Below are 15,664 nucleotides of genomic sequence, written 5' to 3' on the forward strand. Positions count from 1 at the left end.
GATCTGATGGTTCTTCTGCTGCTAAACTCTTAACGCCTCTCCTCAATGTGGCCTTTATACGGGCTGAACCCTCTCGACTCCAGCCGCTCAATTACAAATACCAGCCTTCAAGATGTTGCCCAATTATCGCTTTCACTGGGCTGATGGATGCCAGCTGGGCTCTCCGGCTCTGGACTGGGTTTCGGCCCATAAGTCACTCTGACAAGCGTCTCTGAAGTCAATCCAGAGGAAAAGTCCATAAAAATGTTCAAGCGTTAAACGCAGCGCCATCAGGCATGAGTGCCGTCATGCACTTTATAAGAGGAACCCGAGATGAGACCGATCACGAGATCTTCCCATCATGCTCTCGGTCTTCAGACTTCACAGGGAACGTGATGCGAGTGTGTGTCGGTGAGATTGAGAGTGTGTGTTACCTGCTTCCTGACGTGTTCATGAAGATTGACGGACAGGATCATCACTGCAGAAGTAAAGATATGAGATTATTATTACACAATTATTGATTCTGGCCTGAGATGAAACTACTAAAGCCTCTCGTCTGCTCACCAAGGCTGCATTTATTTGATCACACACTGTATAAAATACAGTTTTGAAATATTATTACAATTTAAATCAGCTGTTTTCTATGTGAATATATAGTAAAGTGTAATTTATTCCTGTGATCAAAGCTGGATTTTCAGCATCATTACACCAGTCTTCATGATCCTTCAGACTTAAGTCGAAATTATGACTTAAAAAGTAAAAAGTTTGATATACTAAATTGAAATTATGACTTTGAAATTGAAATTATACATCAATTAGACCTATGTCAATATCAACTTTACTTTACTTTTCTCATTACTTTGAATTTTTATGTCATAATTAATGATTCTGGCCTGAGATAAAACCACCAAAGCCTCTCTTCTGCTCACCAAAGCTGATCAAAAGTACAGTAAAAATTGTGAAATTTTATTACAAATACAAAAAAGACAGTTTTCTATTTGAATATATACAAGCGTCACATGATCCTTCAGAAATCAGTATAATATGATGATTTGATGCTCAAGAAAAAAATTATGATTATTATCATTGTTGTGCTGGTTAATATTTTTGTGGTAACCGTGATATTTTTTTTAATCAATGAAAAGAAAAGAAAAAATCAGTAGAAGCGTTTTTTTTTTTTTTTTTTTTTTTTATCAGAATCTTATGTAACATTATAAACAACAGTTTTAATCACTTGAATGCATCCTCTCTAAATCAAAGTCTTAATTTCTTTCAAATAAAAAAAATGTACTGACCCCAAACTTTTCCACAGTACTGTACACTAAATATAAAAACCATAATGAACTAGATTTGCATTTTCAGATGTAAAGATCAGTGAGTATCAGCAAAAGAATAGTGTTAAAGTGTGAGGTGAGTTTAGGTTTAAGGCTTTTCTTACACATCAACACAAGAAAGGTCACGATACAGTATGTACAGTAAATGCTAGAGAACAGCAGAAAGTGTTTCAGCCACATGTATTAGAGGAGAGCGCCACATGCTGGTCGATATGATGAACTACAGCCAAATCATTCAGTACAAGTTCACAATATCATCTTTCTTTATAAACTACATTATATCAGTTATAAGAAGCACTTATTGATTAAACTAAAGGTTCTCAAACCTGACAGCAAATAAACTGGGATCCTGAAATGTTTGATTAAATGTGGGCTAAAGTTTGGACATGCTTTTATAACCCAAATCTCATAAAACAAATATTTGCTACATTCACTAACCAGCCAACTTAGATTTATTCAAGATAAATCGCACAGACTCAAGGTTGCCTATGACTAATACATTAAAGCTTTACAAGTTTAATGGCCTCAGAGTTTAATTAAGAACATTAACCTTCATCATTAGGAAAATTATTAGATATATTTTAAATGCAATTTCTATGACTGGCTATACAAACATGTAAAAAATGCACTAAACTGAAACCAGAGATTTTAAAACTTGACTGTTTATTCATTTATCAAAGCTTTGCTCTTAAACAACGGGATTGTGTCATGTTTAATATTCATGATTGGTCATTAAAGCGGACAATCTCCACCCCCCAAAAACTGGAGCCATTTTACAGAAGAAAACGAGGACACCATCACCATCATCTCCAGCAAAGAAGAAACCACATAATACGGAGTTACAGTGAGTTATAGCCTTTCATATCTGAATACTGTCCGTCGAGCTGCATTTCACTGCACATAATCGATAATACTTTGTTTATGCACTCATGCATGTCGAATAATGAACTTAACTTAATTTATCAATGCATCAGGTTTTGTAACGCATATTTAACGCGATGTATGACCCGTCAGAAGCGCATCAGCATTGCATTATTATTGTTTACTTGTGTTTATTTGACTACAAGCGTCACAAAGGGGAAAACGCATTTTAAACATTAGACTATGGAGAAAATAAAAGTACATTAAAATAATGCATTGTTACACACGACGGCTGGCTGTCAATCCATTAAACGCTTTTAATAATATTACAAATAATAAATGGAGAATATCCGCGTGTCTGTCATGTGATCTGGATGGCGCTCGTGTCGTAATTCTCCGAGTTTAAGCGCAACTAGAAAATAATAGAGTTTACTTAGACTATACAAATACACCTCTTTGCATAACTTAATCCTCATATTACTCAAAAATCATGTTCCATCATAAACTTTTCCTAATCTTACGAGAACAATTGCATTACTCGTTCAGTACAAGCCCGTTCAGCCGAGCTCATACACTGTGTTTTACGGTAACTGAGTTCACGTGTGTCTGTTGCTTCACGCTCACCTCAGTCAGATGTAAAGATCTTCAGTTGGAGAGCTGTATTTATAATAATGTCATCGCATAATTTATCCAAAGAAGCGCTTATAGGCTCAGCGATGCTGGGATCGATTTTTATAGCGGGATATTATGTGGGTAAGGAAACCATAGAACTTAACTAAAGCTGAAGTCAATCGTGTGTGTAACTTTCCGGAAGTTCGTGTACTTCGATTCAAGAAGCCGCAATTAAAGGCGCAGCACCCAATTAGTTTAAATAAAACGAACCAATACATTTTCAAATCTGCCTGTGAAAAATAAATATCAAGTGTTGACTTTTTTTCCTAATCTTTTGTAATAAAAGGGAAATTTCTTCTGTAAACACTTTTTTAAAGACTTCCCATGATAATGCATACAATAACGAAGTATAACTGTATTGTTTTATTGAATAGAAAACTTTTAAAAATGTAAAAAAAAAGAAAAGAAAAGAAACTACACAAAAAAGTTGGAGTCCAAATAATAAAAAATGCTGGTTTATAAATATCTTATAGGATTTTGATACGACGAGTCCAAAAACAGCTTTCATGTTGTAAAAAAATATTATTATTATTTAAAAAAAATTGCATGTGTAATTACATAAAATACTGGTGTTTCAGTGAAAACCAGCCTGCTCATAAATGCAAACATCACAATTGTATGTTGAAATTGCAAATAAATAATAATAATTAAATAATTGTACAAAGAAATCGCACATGGAAAAAGATTAAAACAAGGTGTTGTCTTATGAAATGTACACTAGTGTGTAAATAACACACAGTATAGCCAAAAGTAATTTCTTTCTCTGATTGATTTCTTTTCTCTAAAGGCAAACGCAAATCTAAATTCTTCAGAATGTCGTCTGGCAAAAGTCACGTGGGTAGGAAAGATGATCCAGTGATGCAGTACCTGCTGAACAACTCCCTGCGGGAACATCCGGCTCTCAAAAAACTCCGGCAGGTAAAACTCCTCCTCCTCCTCATGACGACCGTCTCGCCCTAAAAACACACAGATATCCGTAGAAAATCAATAGGGCTCAAAACTGCATAAATGCATTCAAGGTTTAAAGGGATAGTTTACCCAAAAATATAAATGAACCCATGATTTACTCAGCCATCCTCGGTGTGTATGACGTTCTTCGGTTACACTTTATTTTAAGGTGTTATTGTTACATTATAATTATATATTTAAGTACTGAGTAATATTAAGCAACTACATGTACTTACTCTAGGGTTAGGATTTAGTTGAGTGTTAGTTGCATGTAATTATGCATAATTTACTGTTATTACTATGGTAAGTACATGTAACTTGTAACAAGGACAGTGTAAAATAAAGTGTTACCCATTCTTCTTTCAGATGAAAAGCACGAACTATCCCTTTAATATAGATTATTAAAAATAATTACAAAGGTATCACTACTATAGATGTTTAAGAGTAATTAACATGCTGTTGAATTGTTGTGTTTAATGAACATCTCACAACTGTAGAAAACCATGGAGCACGAGCTGAACGGGATCATGGTGGCCTGCGAACAGGCGCAGTTCATGGCGAATTTAGCCCGATTAATCAAAGCGGAGAAAGCCATTGAAATCGGTATGTGCGTTTCAGAAATACTGTGTGAAACACTGTACGTGTGCTGAACTAAGTGTGTGTGTTCAGGTGTGTATACGGGCTATAACGCCGTGAGCATTGCTCTCACTCTTCCCGAAGACGGGAAACTGATCGCTTGTGACGTCAGCGAAGACTTCATCAACATCGGCAGACCCTTCTGGAAGCTGGTGAGTTACTCGAGAGCGGCATAGTCAAACTTTACATCAAACTGACCACCTAATGCCCTTTTCACAAGATGTAAAATAAGTCTCTGATGTCCCCAGAGTGTGTGTGAAGTTTTAGCTCAAAATACCCCACAGATATTTTTATATCACATGGTAAAATTGTCAGTTTTTGTGGTTGAGCAAAAACGGAGCGTTTTTGTGCCTGTCCCTTTAAATGCAAATGAGCTGCTGCTCCCGGCACAGAGGGCGGAGCTTCAAGAGCTTGTGTCTGTTTACCTCACACACACACACACACACACACTGAAAATTTCAAAAACTTTTAGTCTTTTATGTTAGTCTTATCAACCACGAACCACACCTCAAAAGCAACTTTCATTTTTTCCCACATTTGTTGAAACGATTGAGCGTTTCCGATCACATGATGGTCCACTGTACTGTTCATAAACTACAAGACAATATTAATAACTATCCTAATAACATCTGACAGGTTAATAAAGATAATTGTTTTCGTGTTTTGTTACTTTCAAAGTTATAAGGGAACCAGTAATATCATATGAGACGAGATAAGCTAAGCCGTCAGTTGTAGTTTACTTTTCATTTGTATGTTTATCTTTATTCATTTAGTTTTATTTGTAATGTTTTACACTTATATGGATGTATGATTATATGTATGTGTGTATAATACAATTAAAATGTATTGTATTATTGAATTGAAAACCTTTCACATAAAAAAAAAAAAGTGAAACTACACAAAAAAGTTGGAGCCCAAATAATAATAATAAAGATGCTGGTTTATTATTTCTTAGGATTTTAATACGACAAGCCCCAAAACAGCTTTCATGTTGTAAATAATATACATTTATATATTTTTAAATTGCATGTGTAATTGCACAAAATACTGAGGTGTTTCAGTGAAAATAATCCTGCTCATAAATGCAAACATCTCAATTTTATGTTGAAATTGCAAATAGTTCAATAATAATAGCAAAAAATGGAATTAAAAAAATAAATAAAAAATCTCCAAGCAAGTAACTGAGGTTTTTTAGTGAAAATAAAACTGCTCATTAATCCAAACATCACAATTTTATGTTAAAATTATGAATAAAAAATAATAATGGTTCCCAGTTCATGAAAAGCAAAAATAAAGCATTTAAAAAAAACTCACTATAATAAAACCCTTTTCTATGATGTTAATATTTGCTGTATGAAATGTTCAAGCCTGAGTTTAAAGGAAGAGTCTGCACAGGAAAACCTGGTTTTTCCACAATCCCTTAAACTGTAATATTGGAGCGCATGTTAATAAAGTTTATCTGTTCTTATATCAGAGACCATAAACCTTCACCATCGCCTTTATGTGGGTTAATATTCAAACTGAAGAGACTTTTAACACAGTTAATAAGTAACAATGTTTAACCCCAGTTTGCTCTAATTTAAGTCACTCTAATTTATATTTCTATAATTAGCTTTGGATGTTCATTAATTGATTGTTTATGATTGTCAGTGAATCGCTCTCTGCACCGCACTGTTGTTTTAGGAATAAACACATTTCTTATGAAGGTTTTGGATCTCTAGGTTTGTGTATGTGAGATCAGACTCATCGCTTTGAGGCTCTATTACATTAATTTCAGTTGATTAACATTATAATCCTGTATTTAATAATGTTCTGGAATCTTCTCAGGCTGGCGTTGAGCAGAAGATCGACGTGCGTCTGAAGCCGGCGCTGCAAACTCTCGGTAAGATCTGGATTTATCCAAGCATTGTGAAATTCTTCTCATCCGAATCACCTTTAGACTACATTCACATCGCAGGATTTCTGACACACATCTGTTTTTTTTTTGGGGTGAACATGCAGCAAAAAAAAAGGGGGAAAAAGTGAATGCAGAGTAGAATCATTGAGATGCTATTATAGATTTTACTCATATTTTTTTATTTCCCCATTTTATTTTTAGTTACAGTTTTAATAATTTTTTTATTTTTATATATATATATATATATATATATATATATATATATTTCTATTTAGTTTTTAATTCATTTTATTCCAGTTTTAGTTATTTTTGGAAACTTTTTTTGTTTTTGTTTCAGTAAACGTCTATATCAAGTACCGAAAATGGTTTTAGTTTTATTATGTTTTAAGCATTTCTATTTTGTGACTTCAGTGTGAACATTCAGATTGGAATTAACTTGACATGCATCATAATTGCACACAATTTACCCTTATAAAGTAATAGTACAATCTGAAGTATTTACATAGAAAAGTGCAAACATTAGGTCTCGTATGATGTGAGATTTGCTTTGAACAGTGACGTCCTGAACGTTTTTTTTTTTTCAGTAACATAAATTAAATCATATTAAATATGAAATTTGCTGAGGATGTTATTTACATTTACATTTAGCAGACGCTTTTGTCCAAAGCGACTTACAATTTAGGACTAATTTAGGACAAAACAACTAAGTTATGATGAACATACATGTGAACGACCTCGAAACTAAACTGATTTGAGCAGAAGTGGGATTTGCGGTGTGATCATGGACTTTGATAATGTTTTTGTCATTAGATGAGCTTTTGGCTGCAGGTCAAGCAGAGACGTTTGATTTTGTCTTCATTGACGCTGATAAAGTCAACTACGACAACTACTATGAGAAGTCCCTGCAGCTCGTCAGGAAAGGAGGAATAATCGCTATAGATAATGTGAGTGATCACGTCTGTTCTTTATAACTTTATACTTTCAACTCCTGAGAGAATTAAAACTCACTTAAAAGTGATTGCAAGGAATATTTCCACCACGATAAAAAAACCCCGTCATGATTTGTGATGTTTCTGTTAGCGGAGGGCTGAATGACAGTGCTGTTCTCCTTCAGGTCCTGTGGAGTGGTCGAGTGGTGAACCCAGAAGAGGGCGACGTGGACTCCATCAGCATCGATAAGCTGAACAAGAAGCTCCACCGAGACGTCCGAGTCAATCTGAGCATGCTCCCTGTGGGCGACGGCCTGACGCTAGCGTTCAAGATCTAACATGGACCAACATTACACACTGAAGAAACCCTCTGTAATCATTCATTTATGTCGCTCGATTCGATATGCACTGTAATAATTGAAGTCTGACCATATAAATATGAAGTTTTGTATTCGACTGTTCATAATGCCAACCACTGAATGTCACTGATTTTTGTACAATGTATTTGTGGTATAAAATGTTAATAAACAAAATTACGGCACTGGAATCTGTAATATATAAAAAAAGTTTGAATATCATTATTTTAATCCTTAATTTTATAAAACAATAATAATAAAAAAAAGGTCTAAGCAAAGAGTTTTTAGTAAATTATGTATTTCGTCAGTTTTAGTTTTTTAATGTCTATAGATTTCATTCATTTTTTTTCAGTATTAGTTAATGTCTGACAAAAACAACAAAATTACTCAAATTTAAGTTAATATTTTAGTACATCAAGTTAAAGATGCACGGTCGCTTTTGGCCCTCTAGCGGTTAAAAAACAAAACTGCATGCATTCATCTCTGATTTGATATGATCCTATCATCCTACTGCTCATAAACATGCACTATTAGGCTTAAGAGATATGACCAGTTTAGATGGAGAGGATCTCAAGCTGACCAGCTGAAGACTGTAGCTTTACCCATTAGACACGGCGGTACTTCCTTGAAAATAAATTCCAGCACAACAGATGCTTTACACAGTGAACTCTGTCAGAAAGCTACATATGACAGAGAATCTGTTCAATAAAACACCGTACTCTCCGGCTGAGTAATAAAAACACCATCTCTGTGTCACTTTTACAACATTTCAAATCCCTCAGGTCTCATCATCTCCTAAAGCCAATTTAATGTTGATTCTTGTTTTATTACCAGCAGACTCTCCTCTGTTCGTTTGTTTTAAACGGGTGATTCTCCGGAGGTTGGAGATTTAGCGGCTCTATAGAGCTGGTAAGTCCCGCCCCTTCCGCTAATCCCCGCTGGACCTCTAGGATTAAAAATCGTCAATGCAAGTGAATGGGAGAAAATAATTATTTTCTGGTCCCGTTTGAATTTTGCCATGAATGTGAACATATGTTGTCTGTGAATTTTTTATGTAATTTTTCGTGTAAAGAATGCTACAATATAGCAGGTAGAAGTTTGATACGGTTAGACTTTGTGTGAGAGCACTTTGTGGACTACAACTCTTCGCTGCTTTCGACGCGTTTGAAACGTCACCACCACTCGCACACGGACACTAGCTCACGGATCCCGCTCAACATGGCTGTGTCTTTGGTGCACTTCACCGCCTTCTTTCAGGGAGAGGACAAAATCGTTGAGGTTGGCGAAAACTACGGGTAAGTCAACTTTATGGGGTGACGTCACATAGGCGACATTAGGCGTTTCTCTGGCGCATAAGATCTATATAGCCATATTCGGACGGGATTAACTCTACAAGGATAGATGGAGTAATGTAATTTTACCACCGCATGGGATAAGAGATCTCAGTAAAACTATCAGAAGTGGGAGAGTAACTCAATTTACACCAACATCACTCCTGTCGTCATGTGTGTGTTACGCTGCTTCCTGATATCACGTGCGCAAACACATATGACCTATATTTATATAAAACAGTTATGTCCAGTCAAACAATTAACTTCAGATTGGATTGTGTTGGTAATAGGCACTTAGCTAACGCTAAAAGATGTTTCGTGCCTCTTCGAGTGCCGTTGATCTTATCTCTGATCTGAATGGTGTGTGTGTGTGAAACACTTGAGTTTTGCCACAGACTGGTCCCAGCGACTAGAACGCAACTGATGCTTCTTCAAGCGTCTCCATACTTGAAAAAAAAAACTGCAGGAAACTACTTTTAAACAGGAAATTACGAAATATTTACGTACATATTTAATTCGCACGGGATTAGTTGTATCACCTGAGGGAATTTTTCCGGACCTTTTTACTGAAGGTAAAAGTCGCTGTAATCTTTACTGATATTGTCCGTCATGATCACTGAGTGAGATGAACATTCAGGCGGGACTAAACAGAGAAGCTCTGGTAATTATTAAGCTACTTTACCCCTCCTCTACATGCTAATCTAGTCCCGTCCAAATAGGGCTTATGTCAATCTTTCTCGCTCGTTCAGAAAACTTACCCCTGCCACTCCAACAACAGAGATGCTGAAAGCAGCCAGAGCAACTTTACTCTTATTTATGGCTATGAAGAGACACGCGTTATGATGCAATTTCCCGCCAAAACCATCCCGTCAATTAACAACTCTTACCATAGCGAATCAGAGTAAGACAAAAACAAGTTTTGGAAGAAACATTTATGTATTGACTCATTTATATTTTGTTATTTTGAACAACATTAGAAATGTTGCCATATCAAGTTGCTAAAATTAACGTTTATATTTTATTTTAGTTAATGCTCTATTTCAAGTAATAAACGTTTGTTTTCATGGTTTTATCTATAACAAATCCAGAAATATTTTGAAATTCACCTACATTTTTATAAAGTGTGAACATTCAGGTTAACATGAATCATAAAATAATCATACAATTTGAGATGTAGTTAAACAAACAAAACAATTCCAGTTGTAGGACTTTATTGCAAAGGTTGACATACACAAGGGTGTGATTGTGCGGTTCAGCAGGGAAAGGCCCCGGTCGCCCTCATGAGTGTTTCTGGAGAGAGTGTGTAGAGATAACAGCTTCAGCTCTCTGAACATCTCACCAGAGAACCTGTTCAAACATCCTCAAGCCTGAACACACAGAGAGAAGAACTACCACAACAGCCACGGCAGAAATCAGCCAACAAAAGCGTCTGAACTGCAGCTTCATGTGCAAATCATCATTTACATTCAAAAGAACAGTAAAGGAAAAGATCAGGCCAAAATTAGACTTCTGCCAATATTTACAGGGCGAGTGTTTTGAGCATCTTGTGGCGAAGCTTTTGAAGCTTTATGCAGCGTTCTCTACACAACAACAGTTAGTAACTGCTCAAAACTTTCATCCATTTTCAGAACATAATTATGTTGCTCATACAGAGATATCAGAAGGTTTCAGAAGACTTTGTATTATTTTATATTGTGTTTTTAATGTTTTTTGAGCTTGACAGTTGTGATCAGTTAGTTGTCTAGAAAAGCGCTGCATAAAGATTTGTCAAAAGTTATCATAAAGCAGCATAAAGGTTTGCAACAACATGATAAAGAGTAAATAATAAATTACATTTTGGTGAACTATTCCTCCTAATAAAAATCACCCGTACAGAAAAGCACACACAGATTGAAAAGCGCTGGTTTGGAGAGAAATATCGACCGTGCAAATAAATAAGAGACGACGGTTAGGTGTGTGTGACAGTCGTCTGTGTGAGGAGATGTGAGACGCTTCAGAGACACACACACACTACGCCTCCAGTTCCATTCCCAGACCCAGTTTATGACCTCCAGCGTTAATGCTCTTTCCATCAACCAGAGCGGAGAGCGTCAGCTTCACTCCTGGACACACACACACACACACACATCAGCACACAAGCGACGCACGGGACAAACTCATGTCCGGCTCACATTTATCCCAAAATCAAAAGAGAAGAAATTAGAAGTCATATTCTGTACAAAAACTTCATTATTTTGATTTACTTTTTACTTTTTTTTAAATTAAAATTAAAAGCATAAAAAAAAAATAATAATTCAAAATAAAATTTAAATGAAATAAAACAACATTTGATACACAACAAAAAACTAAATAAAAAATTGTACAAAATAAAATGAGTTAAAAATGATACACAACAAAAAAAACTAAAAAATAAAACAAAATTAAATTAAACATCAAACATTTTGTACAAAACAAAAAATTACTTAAAATATTAAAACAAACTATTTTACACAAAGTAAAATATAAAACGAAATAAAATAAAAATAATAAAAAATATTTTAAACAAAATTAAAAACACTAAAATAAAATAAATATTTTATACAAAATAAGATTAAACATTTATACACAACAAAAAATAAAACAATATTTTATACTAAATAAAATTAGTCAAATAAATAAAAATATACACAACAAAAATAAAATAAAACATCAAACATTTTATACAAAAAAAGACTAAATAAATAAATATTAAAAACTATTGTACACAAAATAAAATATAAAACAAAATAAAAATAATAAAAAAATATTTTAAACAAAATAAAAAATATTAATAAAAATAGAATTAAAACAATTTTCAACAAAACAAAAAAAAGAAAGAAAAGAAAATCAAAAAGGAAAAGCATTTTTTACAAAACAAAAAAAATCTGGATGGATTCCTATAACACACTCACAAACATATACACTCACACACACACACACACACACACACACACACACACACACACACACTCACCTGGTCTGAGGGTCTGAGTGTAGCCGATCCCAACCATGCTGGAATTATTGACTTTAGCCTGAGAGAAAAATACAGATGCTGTAAATGACTGAAGCATCTCACTCTTACCGTCAGATTCATGATTCCTGTAGTCCAACAAAACAATCTGAGCACATAGAGCTGGGCAACTGTATATAATCACAATATATACTCTTATTTTCCATTAGTTATATGGAGAAAGCCATTTATATACTGTAAATAATGCATTTATAAATCAAATAAACAAAATTAACAAAAGTAGAGTCATTTGTAATGTTCGTAAGGTGAAACTAAATTAAAAGTGAGTTCAAATTGTGAAATATCTCCCACAAGTGATCGAAATGTAAAGCAGATCAGCCGCAAAAACATCAATCATAAACACAGGATTATATATATTAACAATGAGGAAAGCTGTGAAGAAGCTGCAGCACACGTCAGACGCGTCAACAAAAACCTGATCGATCTTATTATAATGAACAGCTGTCTACACTAGAAGTGCCCATCATGGCCAGTAAGCTCTAGTGAAGCCCAGATTATGTGAGCGCGAGTTTTGATTGGCTCAGATTAACTCACACTGATGGAGGAGCTGGAGTCCAGCATGTATTTGGCAGCGATGCCGAAGCGTGTGCTGCTGTTCCCCGCGGTCCAGGACAGATTCACTGCCGTCTCCAGGTCATCGTTCACTTTCTGATAAATAGAGCCGCCAAACTCTGTCCCGTCATTCCTACGCCACAAACACAAACACAATCCTGCAGTTTTACACACAGAAACAGATCCGTTGCTGCATCATGGTTTTGAGTATTGATACAAATCAACATAAACACTGTGATAAATGCACATAAAAATAATAATAATAATAATAAATAAATAAATAAATATATATATATAATTATTCTAAATAAGTCATTAATAATAAATAATAATGATTATTATAATTGTTATATTCATCATCATCGTTAATAATTATTTTTTTCCAATTATAACAATTATAATAGTTATTTATTACTTAATTATATTTAATAAATACATCAAATAAAAATGTTTGGATTTATTAATCATTATATTTATAAAATTATTCTAAATAATAATTAATTATAATTATAATAATGGTTTACAAATAATAATAATGTTATTTATTACTTATAAATAATAATTTAAGTAATTTAATATATTTAATATCAAATAAGTAAATATAAACAGTTATTATTATTATTATTTAGTAAATTATGTTATTAATCATAAATATTATTTTCCGTTATTCCTAAAATTATTATGAATAATTATGTATTAATTGTAAATAATAATAATTGATATGTAATCTGAATATGTATGTATTACGTATTATATTACATATGTATATTATATGATTATGTATATGATTATTCAATAATAAATAAATAATAATGGATTGCTAAAGCAGAACGTACACATTAGTATGCAGCTGGAAGTCTCCGGTCTTGTATCCGATTGCAAAGTTGCTGCGAGTCATTTTGGACTTGGCGGTGTCAAAGGTCATCTGGTAGCCGGCGAGCCAGCCCTCGAAGCCCAGCACAGCCGCCCCGTGCAGCGCAGGACCAGCGAAGTCAAAGTCCACATCACAGCCCACGTTCAGGTATTCACGCTTATAGGCCGACTTCACCTTGCCACTCTTCTTGCTGTAATAATAACACAAATAAATGTTAAAATCACTTAATCTAAAAGCTCACGATGCTCAAGCCACCTTTGACACCATTGGCTTTTGGCTTGATTAGTTGGAGATATTTAATTTAATATTCAACAATATTATTGATCTGTCTGCATTGACACCATTCTATGAGAACTATATATACAGTACCAGTCAAAAGTTTGGAAACATTACTATTTTTAATGTTTTTGAAAGAAGTCTCTTATGCTCATCAAGCCTGCAGTAAAAAAAAACAAAAAAAAAAACAGTAATATTATGAAATATTATTACAATTTAAAATAATGGTTCTCTTTTTTAATATATTTTAAAATGTAATTTATTTTTGTGATGCAAAGCTGAATTTTCATCAGCAAGTACTCCAGTCTTTGGTGTCTTATGATCCTTCAGAAATCATTCTAATATGATGATTTGATACTCAGTTATTATCAATGATGGAAACAGTTGTGCTGTTTAATATATTTTTTCGGAATACTTTTTTCAGGATTCATTGAGTAAAACGTTAACAGCATTTATTCATAAAAACAGCATTTATTCAAAATAAAAACATTTCTAACAATATAAATCGTTACCATCACCTTTTATCAATTTAACGCATCCTTGTTGAATTAAAGTACTAATTTCTTTAAAAAAAAAATAGTTATTGTTCCCAAACTTTTGAACCGTAGTGTATTGTTACAAAAGATTTCTATTCTAAATAAATACAGTTCTTTTTAACTTTTTATTCATCAAATAATCCTGAAAAAAGTATCTCAGGTTATAAAAAAAATATTAAGCAGCACAACTGTTTCCAACATTGATCATAAATCATCATATTAGAATGATTTCTGAAGGATCATAAGACACCAAAGACTGGAGTACTTGCTGATGAAAATTCAGCTTTGCATCACAAAAATAAATTTCATTTTAAAGTATATTAAAAAAGAGAACCATTATTTTAAATTGTAATAATATTTCATAATATTACTGTTTTTTTTTTCTCTTTTTTTTCTTTTTTTTTACTGCAGGCTTGATGAGCATAAGAGACTTCTTTCAAAAACATTAAAAATAGTAATGTTTCCAAACTTTTGACTGGTACTGTATATATATATGAACTAAATTAATAACTTTTTTTACAACAAAATGAACCATCACTGAACTTACTTAAGCTGGACTGTGACACTAATTTCTTCTAGAAACAAACTTTTTTGCATTATTTTCCTATTATCTCTGTAAAGCTGCTTTGAAACAATCTTTATTGTAAAAAGCGCTGTATATATATATATATATACATATATATAAATAAAGGTGACTTGACTTAAGACGTGGCATCATCGTACCCAGTGTTGGGTGAGAAGGTCGTGTCAAAGGTCAGCTTCAGTCCTTTGGTGATCTGTGAAACACAAATTATGATTATTAGAGCTGCACAATATACTGAAACGCCTGCTAAGCTCTGCGTCTGACGGTTTCATAGGAAAACCATCGCTGTAGTTTCGTCTGAGTGAAGGAAACGTGCTTGTATTCTACAGGATCAGACCTTTCCAGTGATATCTTACACATCTGAACTGTGCGATGTTTTCACAGCTTCCTATTACCGTTATTATAAAAGGATATGAATGAAATTGTGAAAAGAGATTTGTAATTTGTAAGCAGCATTTGTAATCCAGACTCTAAGCCAGGGGTCGGCAATAGGCGGCCCGCGGGCCAAAACTGGCCCGCCGGATTATTTTGGAAGTCCGTTTTTTTTTTTTTTTTTTTTTTTATCAGCCTATTTTTATTTTACAATAACGGTTTACAAATAGGCCCCGCATATCATTCGTTCAAACGTTTTTTTTTTTTTTTATAAAAAAAAAAAAATGAAAAACAACTTGTTTTTCCATTATTTATTTCCTGAACTAAAATGAAAAAACGAATAACGACTCGTTTTCCGATTTTCTGATTGTGCGTTCAGATCAAAAATAGAAAAAATAAATAACAGGTTTAGACGAATTTTAATGTTGAATTTTAATTTAACACCTAGCAGATATACCAGTCGGGTATAACACACTGAT

The 15,664-nt window shown here is 33.6% G+C and overlaps 2 protein-coding genes across 3 annotated transcripts in view; one reads left to right on the top strand and one right to left on the bottom strand.

Moving 5' to 3' along the window:
• Positions 1-1,785: 1,785 nt before the first annotated feature.
• On the top strand, positions 1,786-7,887 carry LOC308706396 (catechol-O-methyltransferase domain containing 1). Of its 2 annotated transcripts, none has more exons than XM_081391990.1 (7): positions 1,786-2,157; positions 3,634-3,764; positions 4,292-4,397; positions 4,464-4,582; positions 6,258-6,312; positions 7,138-7,271; positions 7,442-7,887. In XM_081391990.1, exons 1-7 carry the CDS (start codon positions 2,022-2,024, stop codon positions 7,592-7,594), a joined length of 834 nt encoding a protein of 277 aa, XP_081248116.1. In that variant the 5' UTR covers positions 1,786-2,021; the 3' UTR covers positions 7,595-7,887. The 2 variants fall into 2 exon arrangements, with proteins under 2 accessions (XP_081248116.1, XP_081248117.1); XM_081391991.1 differs by lacking the exon at positions 1,786-2,157 and adding an exon at positions 2,751-2,927 and having other exon boundaries at positions 7,442-7,815.
• A 2,252-nt stretch (positions 7,888-10,139) lies between these two features.
• Positions 10,140-15,664, bottom strand: part of LOC308706822 (sterile alpha motif domain containing 8) — a 33,347-nt gene continuing 27,822 nt past the window's right edge. Inside the window, exons 12-16 of the mRNA XM_081392687.1 lie at positions 14,954-15,006; positions 13,381-13,608; positions 12,527-12,677; positions 11,936-11,993; positions 10,140-11,045 (exon numbers count right to left, since the gene is read on the bottom strand). Coding sequence (XP_081248813.1) covers positions 10,954-11,045; positions 11,936-11,993; positions 12,527-12,677; positions 13,381-13,608; positions 14,954-15,006 — 582 coding nt within the window. The 3' untranslated portion in view covers positions 10,140-10,953. The remainder of the gene's footprint in view (positions 11,046-11,935; positions 11,994-12,526; positions 12,678-13,380; positions 13,609-14,953; positions 15,007-15,664) is intronic.

The sequence above is a fragment of the Scardinius erythrophthalmus genome, assembly GCF_964197995.2.
Source record: "Scardinius erythrophthalmus genome assembly, chromosome: 18".
NCBI lineage: Eukaryota > Metazoa > Chordata > Actinopteri > Cypriniformes > Leuciscidae > Scardinius > Scardinius erythrophthalmus.

Excerpts from the sequence above, each read along its gene's own strand:
- LOC308706396 (XM_081391990.1), top strand. The coding sequence starts at position 2,022 with ATGTTTAATATTCATGATTGGTCATTAAAGCGGACAATCTCCACCCCC. Across the intron at positions 3,765-4,291 it reads CTCTCAAAAAACTCCGGCAG|AAAACCATGGAGCACGAGCT; the intron begins GTAAAACTCCTC and ends TCACAACTGTAG. Across the intron at positions 4,583-6,257 it reads GCAGACCCTTCTGGAAGCTG|GCTGGCGTTGAGCAGAAGAT; the intron begins GTGAGTTACTCG and ends GAATCTTCTCAG.